Source organism: Nerophis lumbriciformis, linkage group LG25 (genome assembly GCF_033978685.3).
Source record: "Nerophis lumbriciformis linkage group LG25, RoL_Nlum_v2.1, whole genome shotgun sequence".
Classification (NCBI taxonomy): domain Eukaryota; kingdom Metazoa; phylum Chordata; class Actinopteri; order Syngnathiformes; family Syngnathidae; genus Nerophis; species Nerophis lumbriciformis.
The window spans coordinates 38,544,303-38,562,997 of NC_084572.2; the positions used below are offsets into that span (position 1 = coordinate 38,544,303).

Below are 18,695 nucleotides of genomic sequence, written 5' to 3' on the forward strand. Positions count from 1 at the left end.
ACATATAAACCTACATACATATATACCTACATACATATATACTGTACATACATAATACAGACACACATATATCCTTTTTTTCTGGAAATAGATTAAGAAAAAATATTAAAAAGAATTTATTTGCAAAATTGCGATTTGGATGTGAATCATTTCACTTGTACACCCTGAGTATATATTGGTAGGACCAAGTGCACGTTGGAATTATTCTGGTCCAAGTCATCTTATATCTGCCATCAGTGAATGTTTCCCTGATAAAAAAAACAAGTAAAAATAGGAAATATTATAACAAACTAGTTTTTTTGAATGGCTTTTTAAAAAGAACCCCTCAAAGATCCGTAAATCCCAACTCTGTCTCCAACATACTCCCAATCATCAATATTACTGACAAGATCAAATAAACCGCTACAGCGGAATGTAACAGAGATTGGGCTTGACCCCAGGATGCAGAGGCGGCAGGCAAAGTGCAGGTAAAAATGTATTAACAGAATAAACCACTACAACAGATAAAGCAAGTATTGGCAGAAAGCAAAACAATGAACAGGGCTGGCATATCAAGCATCCTGATTGGCAACCAGGGCGTGTACCTTAAAGCCGTAGGGGCAAGTGCAGCGGTAGTAGTGCACGGGGTCGTTGAAGCACGTGCCGTCGTTCTTGCAAGGGTTGGACAGGCAGGGCTCACATTTGGCCTGGATGCTCAGCTCCACCGGGCCTGTCCGACACAAACACATCACACACCATCAGCTTGCATCCTTCTAGTCCCAGACACACACACACACACACACACACACACACACACACACACACACACACACGGAACCGACTTTTTGCGTGTAGCAACAATGCACAACCAGGGTCCAAACGAGGGGAGTGAAAAGGGAAGAAGAGCGGGTCCGATTCGATAAAACCAGGGACAAGTGGGCGGGGTCAAGTAAAGGCACTGGGGTGGGGGTGAGGGTGGGGGGGGGGATACGTGATGGGCTACTTTACCTGGCACCAGAAAACCACACGGCCCCGGGACTTCTACAGTTAGATTAGGTTAAAGGATAGGATTCAGTCATGTGATCATTGTCCAGAGGGATGCAGAGAAAGGTTAGTGTTGACATTCAGGAGTAGTTGACACCACCACACATTGATTATACGTACATGTCCTTTAAAACTGACTTTGAAACAACGTTGCAAATTAGTTGTGTTTGTAAAGTGAGACAACGTTGATGTCCAACGTTGGATTCACGTTGTTGGTTGGGAAAATGACCAAATTTCAATGGTCAAATCAACGTGAGAACACAACATTGATTAAACGTTGTCAAAAAGCATGTTGTTTCAACGTTATGTTTGAGTTGCTCAACATCAGGACATAATCCAACAAGTTGTCAACATTGTTTCAATGTCTGGTGCCTGCTGGGTGAATAGGCAGAAATACACACTGGTCACAAGCAACAATAAAGTCAATAAAGTCAATAGAAATGTTTGGTTTTTACAAAATATTACGGTAAATTGAAAAAACTGTTTTATACGGGGAAAAATTGCATAATTTTAGTGTAAAATTTATGGTGGTTTTTACAACATAGTACTTGTAAACGGAAAAACTGTTTTTTATAGGAAATAAATGGCAGAATTTCATTGTAAAATTTATGGAGGTTTTTACAACAAATTACTGTAAATTGAAAAAACATTTTTTTAATGGGAAAAAAAAGGCCTGAAATTTACTGTAAAATGTATGGATGTTTTTACAACAAATTACTGTAAATTGGAAAAACAGTTTTTTTTACAGAAAAAAAACGTCAGAATTTTACTATAACATTTATGGTGATTTTTCCAACATATTACAGTAAATTGAAAAAAATGACAGAATTTCATTGTAAAATTGATGGTGGTTTTTACAACAAATTAAAAATTAAATTGAAAAAACTGTTTTTTTAATGGAAAAAAAAGGCTGAAATTTACTGTAATATTTATGGTGGTTTTTACAACATATTACGGTAAATAGAAAAACAGTTTTTTTACAGGAAAAAATGACAGAATTTCATTGTAAAATTTATGGTGGTTTTTACAACAAATTAAAAATTAAATTGAAAAATTTTTTTCTTTATGAAAAAAAAAAAAGGCTGAAATTTACTGTAAAATTTATGGAGGTTTTTACAACAAATTACTGTAAATTGAAAAAAAAAAAAATTTCTGAAAAAAAAATGGCTGAAATTTACTGTAATATTTATGGAGGTTTTTACAACACGTTACTGTAAATTGAAAAAAACTGTTTTTTACAGGGAAAAAATGGCAGAATTTCATTGCAAAATTTATGGTGGTTTTACAACAAATTAAAAATTAAATTGAAAAAACTGTTTTTTTTATGAACAAAAAAAGGCTGAAATTTACTGTGAAATTTATGGATGTTTTTACAACAAATTACTGTAAATTGAAAAAACTGTTTTTTAATGGGAAAAAATGGCTGAAATTTACTGTAAAATTGATGGTGGTTTTTACAACATGTTATGGTAAATTGAAAAAATGTTTTTCACAGGAAGAAAATGGCAGATTTTTACTGTAAAATTGATGGTGGTTTTTACAACATATCACTGTAAATAGAAAAACATTTTTTTACAGGAAAAAATGGCAGAATTTCATTGTAAAATGTATGGTGGTTTTTACAACAAATTAAAAATCAAATTGAAAAAAATGTTTTTTTATGAAAAAAAAGGGCTGAAATTTACTGTAAAATTTATGGATGTTTTTGCAACAAATTACTGTAAATTGAAAAAACAGTTTTTTTTATGGGAAAAAATGGCTGAAATTTACTGTAAAATTTATGGAGGTTTTTACAACAAATTACTGTATATTGAAAAAAATATTTTTTTCTGGAAAAAAAATGGCTGAAATTTACTGTAATATTTATGGTGGTTTTTACAACAGATTACTGTAAATAGAAAAACTGTTTTTTTACAGGAAAAAATGGCCGAATTTCATTGTAAAATTTATGGAGGTTTTTACAACAAATTACTGTAAATTGAAAAAAAAATATTTTTATGGGAAAAAATGGCTGAAATTTACTGTAAAATGTATGGATGTTTTTACAACAAATTACTGTAAATTGGAAAAACGGTTTTTTTACAGAAAAAAAACGTCAGAATTTTACTATAACATTTATGGTGATTTTTCCAACATATTACAGTAAATTGAAAAAAATGGCAGAATTTCATTGTAAAATTGATGGTGGTTTTTACAATAAATTACTGTAAATTGAAAAAACTGTTTCTTTCTGAAAAAAAAAATGGCTGAAATTTACTGTAATATTTATGGTGGTTTTTACAACATTTTACTGTAAATAGAAAAACTGTTTTTTTACAGGAAAAAATGGCAGAATTCAATTGTAAAATTGATGGTGGTTTTTACAACAAATTAAAAATTAAATTGAAAAAAATGTTTTTTTATGGGAAAAAAAAGGCTGAAATTTACTGTAAAATGTAAGGATGTTTTTACAACAAATTACTGTAAATTGAAAAAAAAAAATTTTAATGGGAAAAAATGGCTGAAATTAACTGTAAAATGTATGGAGGTTTTTACAACAAATTACTGTATATTGAAAAAAATATTTTTTTCTGAAAAAAAAATGGCTGAAATTTACTGTAATATTTATGGTGGTTTTTACAACAGATTACTGTAAATAGAAAAACTGTTTTTTACAGGAAAAAATGGCCGAATTTCATTGTAAAATTTATGGAGGTTTTTACAACAAATTACTGTAAATTGAAAAAAAATATATTTTTATGGGAAAAAATGGCTGAAATTTACTGTAAAATGTATGGATGTTTTTACAACAAATTACTGTAAATTGGAAAAACAGTTTTTTTACAGGAAAAAAATGTCAGAATTTTACTATAACATTTATGGTGATTTTTTCCAACATATTACAGTAAATTGAAAAAAATGGCAGAATTTCATTGTAAAATTGATGGTGGTTTTTACAACAAATTACTGTAAATTGAAAAAACGGGTTTTTTCTGAAAAAAAAAATGGCTGAAATTTACTGTAATATTTATGGTGGTTTTTACAACATTTTACTGTAAATAGAAAAACAGTTTTTTTACAGGAAAAAATGGCAGAATTCAATTGTAAAATGTATGGTGGTTTTTACAACAAATTAAAAATTAAATTGAAAAAAATGTTTTTTTTATGGGAAAAAAAAGGCTGAAATTTACTGTAAAATGTAAGGATGTTTTTACAACAAATTACTGTAAATTGAAAAAAAAAAAAAATTTAATGGGAAAAAATGGCTGAAATTAACTGTAAAATTTATGGAGGTTTTTACAACAAATTACTGTATATTGAAAAAAATATTTTTTTCTGAAAAAAAAAATGGCTGAAATTTACTGTAATATTTATGGTGGTTTTTACAACAGATTACTGTAAATAGAAAAACTGTTTTTTACAGGAAAAAATGGCAGAATTTCATTGTAAAATTTATGGAGGTTTTTACAACAAATTACTGTAAATTGAAAAAACATTTTTTTAATGGGAAAAAATGGCTGAAATTTACTGTAAAATGTATGGATGTTTTTACAACAAATTACTGTAAATTGGAAAAACAGTTTTTTTTACAGAAAAAAAACTTCAGAATTTTACTATAACATTTATGGTGATTTTTCCAACATATTACAGTAAATTGAAACAAATGGCAGAATTTCATTGTAAAATTGATGGTGGTTTTTACAACAAATTAAAAATTAAATTGAAAAAACTGTTTTTTTAATGAAAAAAAAGGCTGAAATTTACTGTAATATTTATGGTGGTTTTTACAACATATTACTGTAAATAGAAAAACAGTTTTTTTACAGGAAAAAATGACAGAATTTCATTGTAAAATTTATGGTGGTTTTTACAACAAATTAGAAATTAAATTGAAAATTTTTTTTCTTTATGAAAAAAAAAAAGGCTGAAATTTACTGTAAAATTTATGGAGGTTTTTACAACAAATTACTGTAAATTGAAAAAAAAAAAATTTCTGAAAAAAAAATGGCTGAAATTTACTGTAATATTTATGGAGGTTTTTACAACATGTTACTGTAAATTGAAAAAAACTGTTTTTTACAGGGAAAAAATGGCAGAATTTCGTTGCAAAATTTATGGTGGTTTTACAACAAATTAAAAATTAAATTGAAAAAACTGTTTTTTTTATGAACAAAAAAAAGCTGAAATTTACTGTGAAATTTATGGATGTTTTTACAACAAATTACTGTAAATTGAAAAAACTGTTTTTTTATGGGAAAAAATGGCTGAAATTTACTGTAAAATTGATGGTGGTTTTTACAACATGTTATGGTAAATTGAAAAAATGTTTTTCACAGGAAGAAAATGGCAGATTTTTACTGTAAAATTTATGGTGGTTTTTACAACATATCACTGTAAATAGAAAAACATTTTTTTACAGGAAAAAATGGCAGAATTTCATTGTAAAATGTATGGTGGTTTTTACAACAAATTAAAAATCAAATTGAAAAAAATGTTTTTTATGAAAAAAAAGGGCTGAAATTTACTGTAAAATTTATGGATGTTTTTGCAACAAATTACTGTAAATTGAAAAAACAGTTTTTTTTATGGGAAAAAATGGCTGAAATTTACTGTCAAATTTATGGAGGTTTTTACAACAAATTACTGTATATTGAAAAAAAAAAAAATTTCTGAAAAAAAATGGCTGAAATTTACTGTAATATTTATGGTGGTTTTTACAACATATTACTGTAAATAGAAAACCCGTTTTTTACAGGAAAAAATGGCCGAATTGCATTGTAAAATGTATGGTGGTTTTTACAGCAAATTAAAAATTTAATTGAAAAAAATGTTTTTTTATGAAAAAAAAAAGGCTGATATTTACTGTAAAATGTATGGATGTTTTTACAACAAATGACTGTAAATGGAAAAAACAGTTTTTTATGGGAAAAAATGGCTGACATTTACTGTAAAATTTATGATGGTTTTTACAACAAATTACTGTAAATTGAAAAAAATGTTTTTTTCTGAAAAAAATGGCTGAAATTTACTGTAATATTTATGGTGGTTTTTACAACATATTACTGTAAATAGAAAAACTGTTTTTTTACAGGAAAAAATGGCAGAATTTCATTGTAAAATTTATGGTGGTTTTTACAGCAAATAAAAAATTTAATTGAAAAAATGTTTTTTTATGAAAAAAAAAAGGCTGATATTTACTGTAAAATGTATGGATGTTTTTACAACAAATTACTGTAAATTGAAAAAACAGTTTTTTATGGGAAAAAATGGCTGAAATTTACTGTAAAATTTATGGAGGTTTTTACAACAAATTACTGTAAATTGAAAAAAATGGCTGAAATTTACTGTAAAATTTATGGTGGTTTTTACAACAAATTAAAAATCAAATTGAAAAAACTGTTTTTTTATGAAAAAAAAAAGGCTGAAATTTACTGCGTGTGTGAATGGGTAAATGTGGAAGTAGTGTCAAAGCGCTTTGAGTACCTTGAAGGTAGAAAAGCGCTATACAAGTACAACCCATTTATCATTTATCATTATGTTTTTACAACAAATTACTGTAAATTGAAAAAACTGTTTTTTATGGGAAGAAATGGCTGAAATTTACTGTAAAATTTATGGAGGTTTTTACAACAAATTACTGTAAATTGAAAAAACTGTTTTTTTATGGGAAAAATGGCTGAAATTTACTGTAAAATTTATGGAGGTTTTTACAACAAATTACTGTAAATTGAAAAAAAATGGCTGAAATTTACTGTAAAATTTATGGAAGTTTTTACAACAAATTACTGTAAATTGAAAAACATGTTTTTTTCTGGAAAAAAATGGCTGAAATTTACTGTAATATTTATGGTGTTTTTTACAACACATTACTGTAAATAGAAAAACAGTTTTTTTTACAGGAAAACATGGCAGAATTTAATTGTAAAATTTATGGTGGTTTTTACAACAAATTAAAAATTAAATTGAAAAAACTGTTTTTTATGAAAAAAAAGGCTGAAATTTACTGTAAAATGTATGGATGTTTTTACAACAAATTACTGTAAATTGAAAAAACAGTTTTTTATGGGAAAAAATGGCGGAAATTTACTGTAAAATTTATGGAGGTTTTTACAACAAATTACTGTAAATTGAAAAAAATGTTTTTTTCCTGAAGAAAATGGCTGAAATTTACTGTAATATTTATGGTGGTTTTTACAACATATTACTGTAAATAGAAAAACAGTTTTTTTACAGGAAAAAATGGCAGAATTTCATTGTAAAATTTATGGTGGTTTTTACAACAAATTAAAAATCAAATTGAAAAAAATGTTTTTTTTATGAAAAAAAAAAGGTTGAAATTTACTGTAAAATTTATGGATGTTTTTACAACAAATTACTGTAAATTGAAAAAACTGTTTTTTATGGGAAAAAAATGGCTGAAATTTACTGTAAAATTTATGGAGGTTTTTTCAACAAATTACTGTAAATTTAAAAAACTGTTTTTTTCTGAAAAAAATGGCTGAAATTTACGGTAATATTTATGATGGTTTTTACAACATATTACTGTAAATAGAAAAATAGTTTTTTTTTACAGGAAAAAATGGCAGAATTTTATTGTAAAATTTATGGTGGTTTTTACAACAAATTAAAAATTAAATTGAAAAAACTGTTTTTTTATGAAAAAAAAAGGCTGAAATTTACTGTAAAATTTAAGGATGTTTTTACAACAAATTACTATTAATTGAAAAAAAAGTTTTTTAATGGGAAAAAATGGCTGAAATTTACTGTAAAATTTATGGTGGTTTTTACAACATGTTATGGTAAATTGAAAAAATGTTTTTCACAGGAAAAAAATGTCAGAATTTTACGATAACATTTATGGTGATTTTTCCAACATATTACAGTAAATTGAAAAAAATGGCAGAATTTCATTGTAAAATTGATGGTGGTTTTTACAACAAATTACTGTAAATTGAAAAAACTGTTTCTTTCTGAAAAAAAAAAAATGGCTGAAATTTACTGTAAAATGTATGGTGGTTTTTACAACTTATCACTGTAAATAGAAAAACAGTGGATCTCGCGTAAAAGGAAAACAGGGGGAGGGGCGGTATTATTATTTTGTAATGCAGTCTGCTGAAAATGATGGAAAGCGCCACTCTTATAGTAACTCCCGCTGTGGGCAAAGTTGGAGTTACCACAAAACACATTTTAAGATATTTAACACTCTACTGCCACAATTTGTCACGTTTCATGTGTCAGGTCAACCGCCTTCCAAGTGTATATTTGTTTTCTGTCCAAATGTAGTAAGAAAATATAAGCTACTTTGTTGACGCATATCATTTCCAGGCGTTGGGAGGGCCAGGTAAAAGGATGTGGCGCCCTAAAGTGTTGTCTCTGACGTCCCACAGTGTCTCCCTAGGTGTGTGTAGTTGGAAAGAGACACGCGTACCTGTGCAGGTGAACTTCTTGGAGGGCGTGGTGAGCAGGAGTTTGTCGGTCATGTCGCCCGGCCCGGCACAGCGGGCGATGCCGGGCTCCTTGTAGCCGCTCTTCACCCAGTCGGACAACCACTGCATGTGGCAGTCACAGTGCAGAGGGTTGGCGCCCAGAGCCCTGACACACACACACACACACACACACACACACACACACACACACACACACACACACACACCACAACAACACATAGAGAAAAACTCAACAAAAATGATGGATATACTGTATTCTTGACCTAATTGAGGTTTTTTGATTGCTTTGAAAAGCCGGTTTCAACCAAATCCATGCAATAATCAGTTGTTTAGCGCGTCTCTCATGGACACACACTTGTTGTTGTTGTTGTTGACTTTGGACTGACCGGCAGCTGCAAGAACACCACGGACACGCTGCAGGCTTACACACACACATGCATCCACGAAAAATATACGCCCAAACACACATACCCCCACCCCCCTATCCAACGCTCTCAACGCTTGAATCCCTTAAGGGCGATGGAGGGCTGCGCAGCGTTTATACAGCAGGAGCCTGCCTCCGTAGCCCCCACTCCCTCCCCTCTGTTGCAAGTCTTGTTGGTTCTATGTAACATGTTTAAAGTTAAAGTTAAAGTACCAATGATTGTCACACACACACACACCAGGTGTGGTGAAATGTTTTCCCCATGCATTTGACCCATCCCCTTGTTCACCCCCTGGGAGGTGAGGGGAGTAGTGAGCAGCAGCGGTGGCTGCGCCCGGGAATCATTTTTGGTGATTTAACCCCCAATTCTAACCCTCGATGCTGAGTGCCAAGCAGGGAGGTAATGGCTCCCATTTTTTATAGTCTTTGGTATGACTCGGCCGGGGTTTGAACTCAGGGCGGACACTCTAACCACTAGGCCACTGAGTCATCGGCGGTCACTCGAACGAGTATGACGATCCTCCTGGTAGGGGTGTATCCCTTTATGGAGGATGCCTGTGCGTGACTTAGTTTAACGTGGGGAGACATGTGCACAGACAGTCACCACACGATCCTTGACAGAATCGGGTCAGGGTCCAGTGGCATGGAGTCCAAGACGACTGGGGACCCTTTTCTGCTGCAGCCTTCTTCGCCATTGCAGCCGTTGTGGTAGTTCTTAAATCTACCGTCTTCCGCCTGCTCCGCCGTTGAGGTCTTCACCGTATCCCTGGCTAGGGGTCAGTCAGGTACTAGGCCTTTGCCAAGGGCCACCTGGTGTAACAGTAGTAAAGGGGTTAACCTAGTGCCCCAAGACCCCATAGAGGAGCCTCCACTGCCGGATGCACTTTAACGTCATGCCCAGGACACTGAGTAGGTGTGCTATGGCTATGAGGTTTTTTTCTTTGGCCTCAGTCTGGACCCCCTCTCCAGGGACTGAATATTTTTTCACTCACCGCCCCCCCCTCCCCAGCGTTTACCTGGTTCTCACCTTTTTTGCAAGGGCCAACGAAAGTTGGCGGACCCGTCAGCCAGTGTGTGTGTGTGTGTGTGTGTGTGTGTGTGTGTGTATGGGTTTGGGGTGGGATGGGGGGCCCTTGTGTATGGGGGCCCAGATTATGATGCATTATTTCGCCCCTGCACACGTGTGTGTGTGTGTGTGTGTTTGTGTGTGTTGCTTACAAGTGGGAAAGTGATGACAGGTCTTTAAAAGCTCCTTCTGGTATCAGCGATATATCGTTGCCGTGAAGAGACCTGGGGGGTAAAAAAAGAGTAAAAAAAGGCCAAAATGATTAACTTGCTTCTGAGTTTTTGTGCTTGAAACGAACTTGAACTCCGGACTCACAGCAAGCGGAGAGACTTGAGTCCGTCGAACGCCCTCACCGGTATGCACCGCAGGCGGTTGTAGCTCAGGATGCTTCGTTTGGACACACATTTAAAAACACATTGGCAAGGAGACGCAGGAGAAGGGTGTTTTTTTTTTTTTTTTAAGCCCCCCCCATACCCAAAAAAAAGCAGCGATAAAAAGCGCATTCCAGTTTTGCACAAAGTTTTAAAGGGGAACTGCACTCACTCAAGAACACAAATGTTTTTTTTATGCATTCTAATTAGTAAATAAACACTAGCAAAAGTCAGCTGACAATGGAGGTGACATTCATAATAACATGTAATACATACATGATGTAAGTATATATGTAGTATCTAGTAGCATTCATAATAACATGTAATATATACATGATGTAAGTATATATGTAGTATCTAGTAACATTCATAATAACATGTAATATATACATGATGTAAGTATATATGTAGTATCTAGTAACATTCATAATAACATGTAATATATACATGATGTAAGTATATATGTAATGTAGTAACATACATAATAACATGTAATATATACATGATGTAAGTATATATGTCATGTAGTAACATTCATAATAACATGTAATATATACATGATGTAAGTATATATGTCATGTAGTAACATTCATAATAACATGTGATATATAAATGATGTAAGTATATATGTAGTATCTAGTAACATTCATAATAACATGTAATATATACATGATGTAAGTATATATGTAATGTAGTAACATACATAACATGTAATATATACATGATATAAGTATATATGTAGTATCTAGTAACATTCATAATAACATGTAATATATACATGATGTAAGTATATATGTCATGTAGTAACATTCATAATAACATGTAATATATACATGATGTAAGTATATATGTCATGTAGTAACGTTTATAATAACATGTAATATGTACATGATGTAAGTATATATGTAGTATCTAGTAACATTCATAATAACATGTAATATATACATGATGTAAGTATATATGTAGTATCTAGTAACATTCATAATAACATGTAATATATACATGATGTAAGTATATATGTCATGTAGTAACATTCATAATAACATGTAATATATACATGATGTAAGTATATATGTCATGTAGTAACATTCATAATAACATGTAATATATACATGATGTAAGTATATATGTCATGTAGTAACATTCATAATAACATGTAATATATACATGATGTAAGTATATATGTCATGTAGTAACATTCATAATAACATGTAATATATACATGATGTAAGTATATATGTCACGAGTGAGGGAAGAGTGGATGGTGAATTATTAAATTAATTAAATTAAATTATATTTAACTTTAAATGCCACAAAGGGACTGACACTCACAAGGTAAGCAGCTCGGACATGTTACTGAGGCTGTGGTTGGACAAGGTGCTGATCTGGTTGTTACTCAAATCACTGCAAGGGAAACACACACACACACACACACACACACATTAGAAAACACACACGTTCCCAGCGCGGGGTTAGTGTTGGCGCCCGTGTTGTGTTTCCACTGCAGAAGCAGACAGCGCCGACACTTACATGAGCGTCAAGTGTTTGTAATGGGAGAGCTCCACGGGAACCTGAGTGAAGTGGTTCCCGTCCAGATACCTGACGGGAGAGAGAGAGAGAGAGAGAGAGCGAGACGGAAGAAAAGAAAGTATTTAATCATGCGGGGGGAATTCTTCATCTTTCAGCAGCAGCCATAATAAACCTTTAATAGGCGTCATCAATACACATACAGGTAAAAGCCAGTAAATTAGAATATTTTGAAAAACTTGATTTATTTCAGTAATTGCATTCAAAAGGTGTAACTTGTACATTATATTTATTCATTGCACACAGACTGATGCATTCAAATGTTTATTTCATTTAATTTTGATGATTTGAAGTGGCAACAAATGAAAATCCAAAATTCCGTGTGTCACAAAATTAGAATATTACTTAAGGCTAATACAAAAAAGGGATTTTTAGAAATGTTGGCCAACTGAAAAGTATGAAAATGAAAAATATGAGCATGTACAATACTCAATACTTGGTTGGAGCTCCTTTTGCCTCAATTACTGCGTTAATGCGGCGTGGCATGGAGTCGATGAGTTTCTGGCACTGCTCAGGTGTTATGAGAGCCCAGGTTGCTCTGATAGTGGCCTTCAACTCTTCTGCGTTTTTGGGTCTGGCATTCTGCATCTTCCTTTTCACAATACCCCACAGATTTTCTATGGGGCTAAGGTCAGGGGAGTTGGCGGGCCAATTTAGAACAGAAATACCATGGTCCGTAAACCAGGCACGGGTAGATTTTGCGCTGTGTGCAGGCGCCAAGTCCTGTTGGAACTTGAAATCTCCATCTCCATAGAGCAGGTCAGCAGCAGGAAGCATGAAGTGCTCTAAAACTTGCTGGTAGACGGCTGCGTTGACCCTGGATCTCAGGAAACAGAGTGGACCGACACCAGCAGATGACATGGCACCCCAAACCATCACTGATGGTGGAAACTTTACACTACACTGTGCCTCTCCTGTCTTCCTCCAGACTCTGGGACCTCGATTTCCAAAGGAAATGCAAAATTTGCTTTCGTCAGAAAACATGACTTTGGACCACTCAGCAGTCGGTCCACTCTGTTTCCTGAGATCCAGGGTCAACGCAGCCGTCTACCAGCAAGTTTTAGAGCACTTCATGCTTCCTGCTGCTGACCTGCTCTATGGAGATGGAGATTTCAAGTTCCAACAGGACTTGGCGCCTGCACACAGCGCAAAATCTACCCGTGCCTGGTTTACGGACCATGGTATTTCTGTTCTAAATTGGCCCGCCAACTCCCCTGACCTTAGCCCCATAGAAAATCTGTGGGGTATTGTGAAAAGGAAGATGCAGAATGCCAGACCCAAAAACGCAGAAGAGTTGAAGGCCACTATCAGAGCAACCTGGGCTCTCATAACACCTGAGCAGTGCCAGAAACTCATCGACTCCATGCCACGCCGCATTAACGCAGTAATTGAGGCAAAAGGAGCTCCAACCAAGTATTGAGTATTGTACATGCTCATATTTTTCATTTTCATACTTTTCAGTTGGCCAACATTTCTAAAAATCCCTTTTTTGTATTAGCCTTACACAATATTCTAATTTTGTGACACACGGAATTTTGGATTTTCATTTGTTGCCACTTCAAATCATCAAAATTAAATGAAATAAACATTTGAATGCATCAGTCTGTGTGCAATGAATAAATATAATGTACAAGTTACACCTTTTGAATGCAATTACTGAAATAAATCAAGTTTTTCAAAATATTCTAATTTACTGGCTTTTACCTGTATATTCATCACACACTCAAATGTGGAAAATTGACTGTTTGTTATTTCACATCCAGCATGGTACCGTCTCCTTTTCCACATGCTGATAAATATATACAGTTTGTCCTTTTCCAAAAGACTCACAGCTCGGTGGTCTCCACAGGCAGGCCTTTAGGCAGCGTGCTGAGGCCCTTGTTGCTGCAGCGCACCACCGTGTCCAGGCAGGAACACTCGGCCGGACACCTCAGCACCGGCGAACAGCTGCTGTCGCCATCACCTGGTGAGCATCCATGACATGACATCACCTTTGTGACACTTACCACCGCTGAAGTTGTCACCTTGTGTCAAATGGTCAATAAAAAGAGAATCCTTTTCAACTTATATTCAATTGAATAGACTGCAAAGACAACATATTTCATGTTCACACTGAAAAACTTTGGTATTTCTTTGCAAATATTAGCTCATTTGGAATTTGATGCCTGCAATGTGTGTCAAAAAAGCTGGCACAAGTGGCAAAAAAGAGTGATAAAGTAGAGGAATGCTCATCAAAGACTTATTTGGAACATCCCACAGGTGTGCAGGCTATTTCGGAATGTCAGAATTGCATTGTAAAATTGATGGTGGGGTTTTTACAACAATATTAAAAATTAAATTGAAAAAACTGTTTTTTTATGAACAAAAAAAGGCTGAAATTTACTGTAAAATTGATGGATGTTTTTACAACAAATTACTGTAAATTGAAAAAACTGTTTTTTTTATGGGAAAAAAATGGCTGAAATTTACTGTAAAATGTATGGTGTTTTTTTTACAGGATGTTATGGTAAATTGAAAAAATGTTTTTTTACGGAAAGAAAATGGCAGATTTTTACCGTAAAATTTTAGGTGGTTTTTTACAACATATTACTGTAAATGGAAAAACTGTTTTTTTACTGGGAAAAAAATGGCAGAATTTTACTGTAAATTTTATGGTGGTTTGTACAACATGTTATGGTAAATTGAAAAAAGTTTTTTACGGGACAGAAATGGCAGAATTTTACTGTAAAATTTATGGATGTTTTTACAACAAATTACTGTAAATTGAAAAAACTGTTTTTTTTATGGGAAAAAAATGGCTGAAATTTACTGTAAAATGTATGGTGTTTTATTACAGGATGTTATGGTAAATTGAAAAAATGTTTTTTTACGGAAAGAAAATGGCAGATTTTTACCGTAAAATTTTAGGTGGTTTTTACAACATATGATGGAAATGGAAAAACTGTTTTTTTACTGGGAAAAAAATGGCAGAATTTTACTGTAAATTTTATGGTGGTTTGTACAACATGTTATGGTAAATTGAAAAAAGTTTTTTACGGGACGGAAATGGCAGAATTTTACTGTAAGATTTATGGTGTTTTTGAGAACATATTACTGTAAATGGAAAAAAAAATTTTTTACAGGAAAAATATGGCCGAATTTTACTGTAAAATTTATGGTGTTTTTGAGAACATATTACTGTAAATGAAAAAAAAACTTTTTACAGGAAATGGCAGAATTTTACTGTAAATTTTATGGTGTTTTTGAGAACATCTTACTGTAAATGGAAAAAAAAAAATTTTACAGGAAAAAAATGGCCGAATTTTACTGTAAAATGTATGGTGTTTTTGAGAACATATTACTGTAAATGGAAAAAAAAATTTTACAAGAAAAAATGGCCGAATTTTACTGTAAAATTTGTGGTGGTTTTTACAACATATCACGATAAACGAAAAAAATAAATAATGATTTACGGGAAAAAATGGCAGAATTTTACTGTAAAATGTATGGTGGTTTTTACAACATATCACGATAAACGAAAAAAATAAATAATTTACTGGGAAAAATGGCAGAAATTTACTGTAAAATGTATGGTGTTTTTTTACAGGATGTTATGGTAAATTGAAAAAATGTTTTTTTACGGAAAGAAAATGGCAGATTTTTACCGTAAAATTTTAGGTGGTTTTTTACAACATATTACTGTAAATGGAAAAACTGTTTTTTTACTGGGAAAAAAATGGCAGAATTTTACTGTAAATTTTATGGTGGTTTGTACAACATGTTATGGTAAATTGAAAAAAGTTTTTTACGGGACGGAAATGGCAGAATTTTACTGTAAAATTGATGGTGTTTTTGAGAACATATTACTGTAAATGGAAAAAAAAAAATTTTACAGGAAAAAAAATGGCCGAATTTTACTGTAAAATTTATGGTGTTTTTGAGAACATATTACTGTAAATGGAAAAAATTTTTTTTACAGGAAATGGCAGAATTTTACTGTAAATTTTATGGTGTTTTTGAGAACATCTTACTGTAAATGGAAAAAAAAAAATTTTACAGGAAAAAAATGGCCGAATTTTACTGTAAAATTTATGGTGTTTTTGAGAACATATTACTGTAAATGGAAAAAAAAAATTTACAAGAAAAAATGGCCGAATTTTACTGTAAAATTTGTGGTGGTTTTTACAACATATCACGATAAACGAAAAAAATAAATAATAATTTACGGGAAAAAATGGCAGAATTTTACTGTAAAATGTATGGTGGTTTTTACAACATATCACGATAAACGAAAAAAATAAATAATAATTTACTGGGAAAAATGGCAGAAATTTACTGTAAAATGTATGGTGTTTTTTTACAGGATGTTATGGTAAATTGAAAAAATGTTTTTTTACGGAAAGAAAATGGCAGATTTTTACCGTCAAATTTTAGGTGGTTTTTTTACAACATATTACTGTAAATGGAAAAACTGTTTTTTTACTGGGAAAAAAATGGCAGAATTTTACTGTAAATTTTATGGTGGTTTTTACAACATGTTATGGTAAATTGAAAAAAGTTTTTTACGGGACAGAAATGGCAGAATTTTACTGTAAAATTTATGGTGTTTTTGAGAACATATTACTGTAAATGGAAAAAAAAAAAATTTTACAGGAAAAAAATGGCCGAATTTTACTGTAAAATTTATGGTGCTTTTTTTTTTTACAACATATTACTGCAAATGGGAAAGAAATGGCCAAATTTTACGGTAAATTGAAAAACTATTTTTTTACGGGGAAAAAATGGCCGAGTTTTACTGTAAAATGTATGGTGTTTTTTTTTTACAACATATTACTGCAAATGGGAAAGAAATGGCCAAATTTTACTGTAAAATTTGTGGTGGTTTTTACAACATATCACGATAAACGAAAAAAATTAATAATAATTTACGGGAAAAAATGGCAGAATTTTACTGTAAAATGTATGGTGGTTTTTACAACATATTACTGTAAATGGAAAAACTGTTTTTTTTACTGGGAAAAAAATGGCAGAATTTTACTGTAAATTTTATGGTGGTTTTTACAACATGTTATGGTAAATTGAAAAAAAGTTTTTTACGGGACAGAAATGGCAGAATTTTACTGTAAAATTGATGGTGTTTTTGAGAACATATTACTGTAAATGGAAAAAAATAAATTTTTACAGGAAAAAAATGGCCGAATTTTACTGTAAAATTTATGGTGTTTTTGAGAACATATTACTGTAAATGGAAAAAAAAATTTTTACAGGAAAAAAATGGCCGAATTTTACTGTAATATTTGTAGTGGTTTTTTTTTAAAACATATCTGGATGACTTAAAAAATATCAACATTTTAACGTGAAAAAATGGCAGATTTTGTACTGTAAAATTTATGCTGGTTTTAACAACATCCATCCATTTTTTACCGCTTGTCCCTTTCGGGATTGCGGTGGGTGCTGAAGCCTATCTCAGTTGCATTCGGGCGGAAGGCGGGGTACAACATATTACGGTAAATTGAAAAACTATTTTTTTACGGGGAAAAAATGGCCGAGTTTTACTGTAAAATGTATGGTGTTTTTTTTTTTTACAACATATTACTGCAAATGAAAAAAAAAATTTTTACGGGAAAGAAATGACCAAATTTTACTGTAAAATTTGTGGTGGTTTTTACAACATATCACGATAAACGAAAAAAATAAATAATAATTTACGGGAAAAAATGGCAGAATTTTACTGTAAAATGTATGGTGGTTTTTACAACATATTACTGTAAATGGAAAAACTATTTTTTACTGGGAAAAAAATGGCAGAATTTTACTGTAAATTTTATGGTGGTTTTTACAACATGTTATGGTAAATTGAAAAAAGTTTTTTACGGGACGGAAATGGCAGAATTTTACTGTAAATTTTATGGTGGTTTGTACAACATGTTATGGTAAATTGAAAAAAGTTTTTTACGGGACGGAAATGGCAGAATTTTACTGTACATTTTATGGTGTTTTTGAGAACATATTACTATAAATGGAAAAAAAAAATTTTACAGGAAAAAAATGGCCGAATTTTACTGTAATATTTGTAGTGTTTTTTTTTTAAAAACATATCTGGATGACTTAAAAAATATTAACATTTTAACGTGAAAAAATGGCAGATTTTGTACTGTAAAATTTATGCTGGTTTTAACAACATCCATCCATTTTTTACCGCTTGTCCCTTTCGGGATCGCGGTGGGTGCTGGAGCCTATCTCAGTTGCATTCGGGCGGAAGGCGGGGTACAACATATTACGGTAAATTGAAAAACTATTTTTTTACGGGGAAAAAATGGCCGAGTTTTACTGTAAAATGTATGGTGGTTTTTTTTTTACAACATATTACTGCAAATGAAAAAAAAAAAATTTTTACGGGAAAGAAATGGCCCAATTTTACTGTAAAATTTGTGGTGGTTTTTACAACATATCACGATAAACGAAAAAAATAAATAATAATTTACGGGAAAAAATGGCAGAATTTTACTGTAAAATGTATGGTGGTTTTTACAACATATTACTGTAAATGGAAAAACTGTTTTTTACTGGGAAAAAAATGGCAGAATTTTACTGTAAATTTTATGGTGGTTTGTACAACATGTTATGGTAAATTGAAAAAAGTTTTTTACGGGACGGAAATGGCAGAATTTTACTGTAAATTTTATGGTGTTTTTGAGAACATATTACTGTAAATGGAAAAAAAAAATTTTACAGGAAAAAAATGGCCGAATTTGACTGTAATATTTGTAGTGTTTTTTTTAAAAAAACATATCTGGATGAATTAAAAAATATTAACA

At 31.8% G+C, this 18,695-nt stretch overlaps 1 protein-coding gene across 3 annotated transcripts in view; it reads right to left on the bottom strand.

Moving 5' to 3' along the window:
* The window catches only part of slit2 (slit homolog 2 (Drosophila)), a 595,329-nt gene that overhangs the window by 45,534 nt on the left and 531,100 nt on the right, over positions 1 to 18,695 (bottom strand). For all 3 annotated transcript variants that reach the window (XM_061984403.2, XM_061984402.2, XM_061984404.2), the window contains exons 20-26: positions 13,729 to 13,861; positions 11,842 to 11,910; positions 11,644 to 11,715; positions 10,256 to 10,327; positions 10,093 to 10,164; positions 8,432 to 8,595; positions 585 to 709 (exon numbers count right to left, since the gene is read on the bottom strand). In XM_061984403.2, the coding sequence (XP_061840387.2) occupies positions 585 to 709; positions 8,432 to 8,595; positions 10,093 to 10,164; positions 10,256 to 10,327; positions 11,644 to 11,715; positions 11,842 to 11,910; positions 13,729 to 13,861 (707 nt within the window). The remainder of the gene's footprint in view (positions 1 to 584; positions 710 to 8,431; positions 8,596 to 10,092; positions 10,165 to 10,255; positions 10,328 to 11,643; positions 11,716 to 11,841; positions 11,911 to 13,728; positions 13,862 to 18,695) is intronic.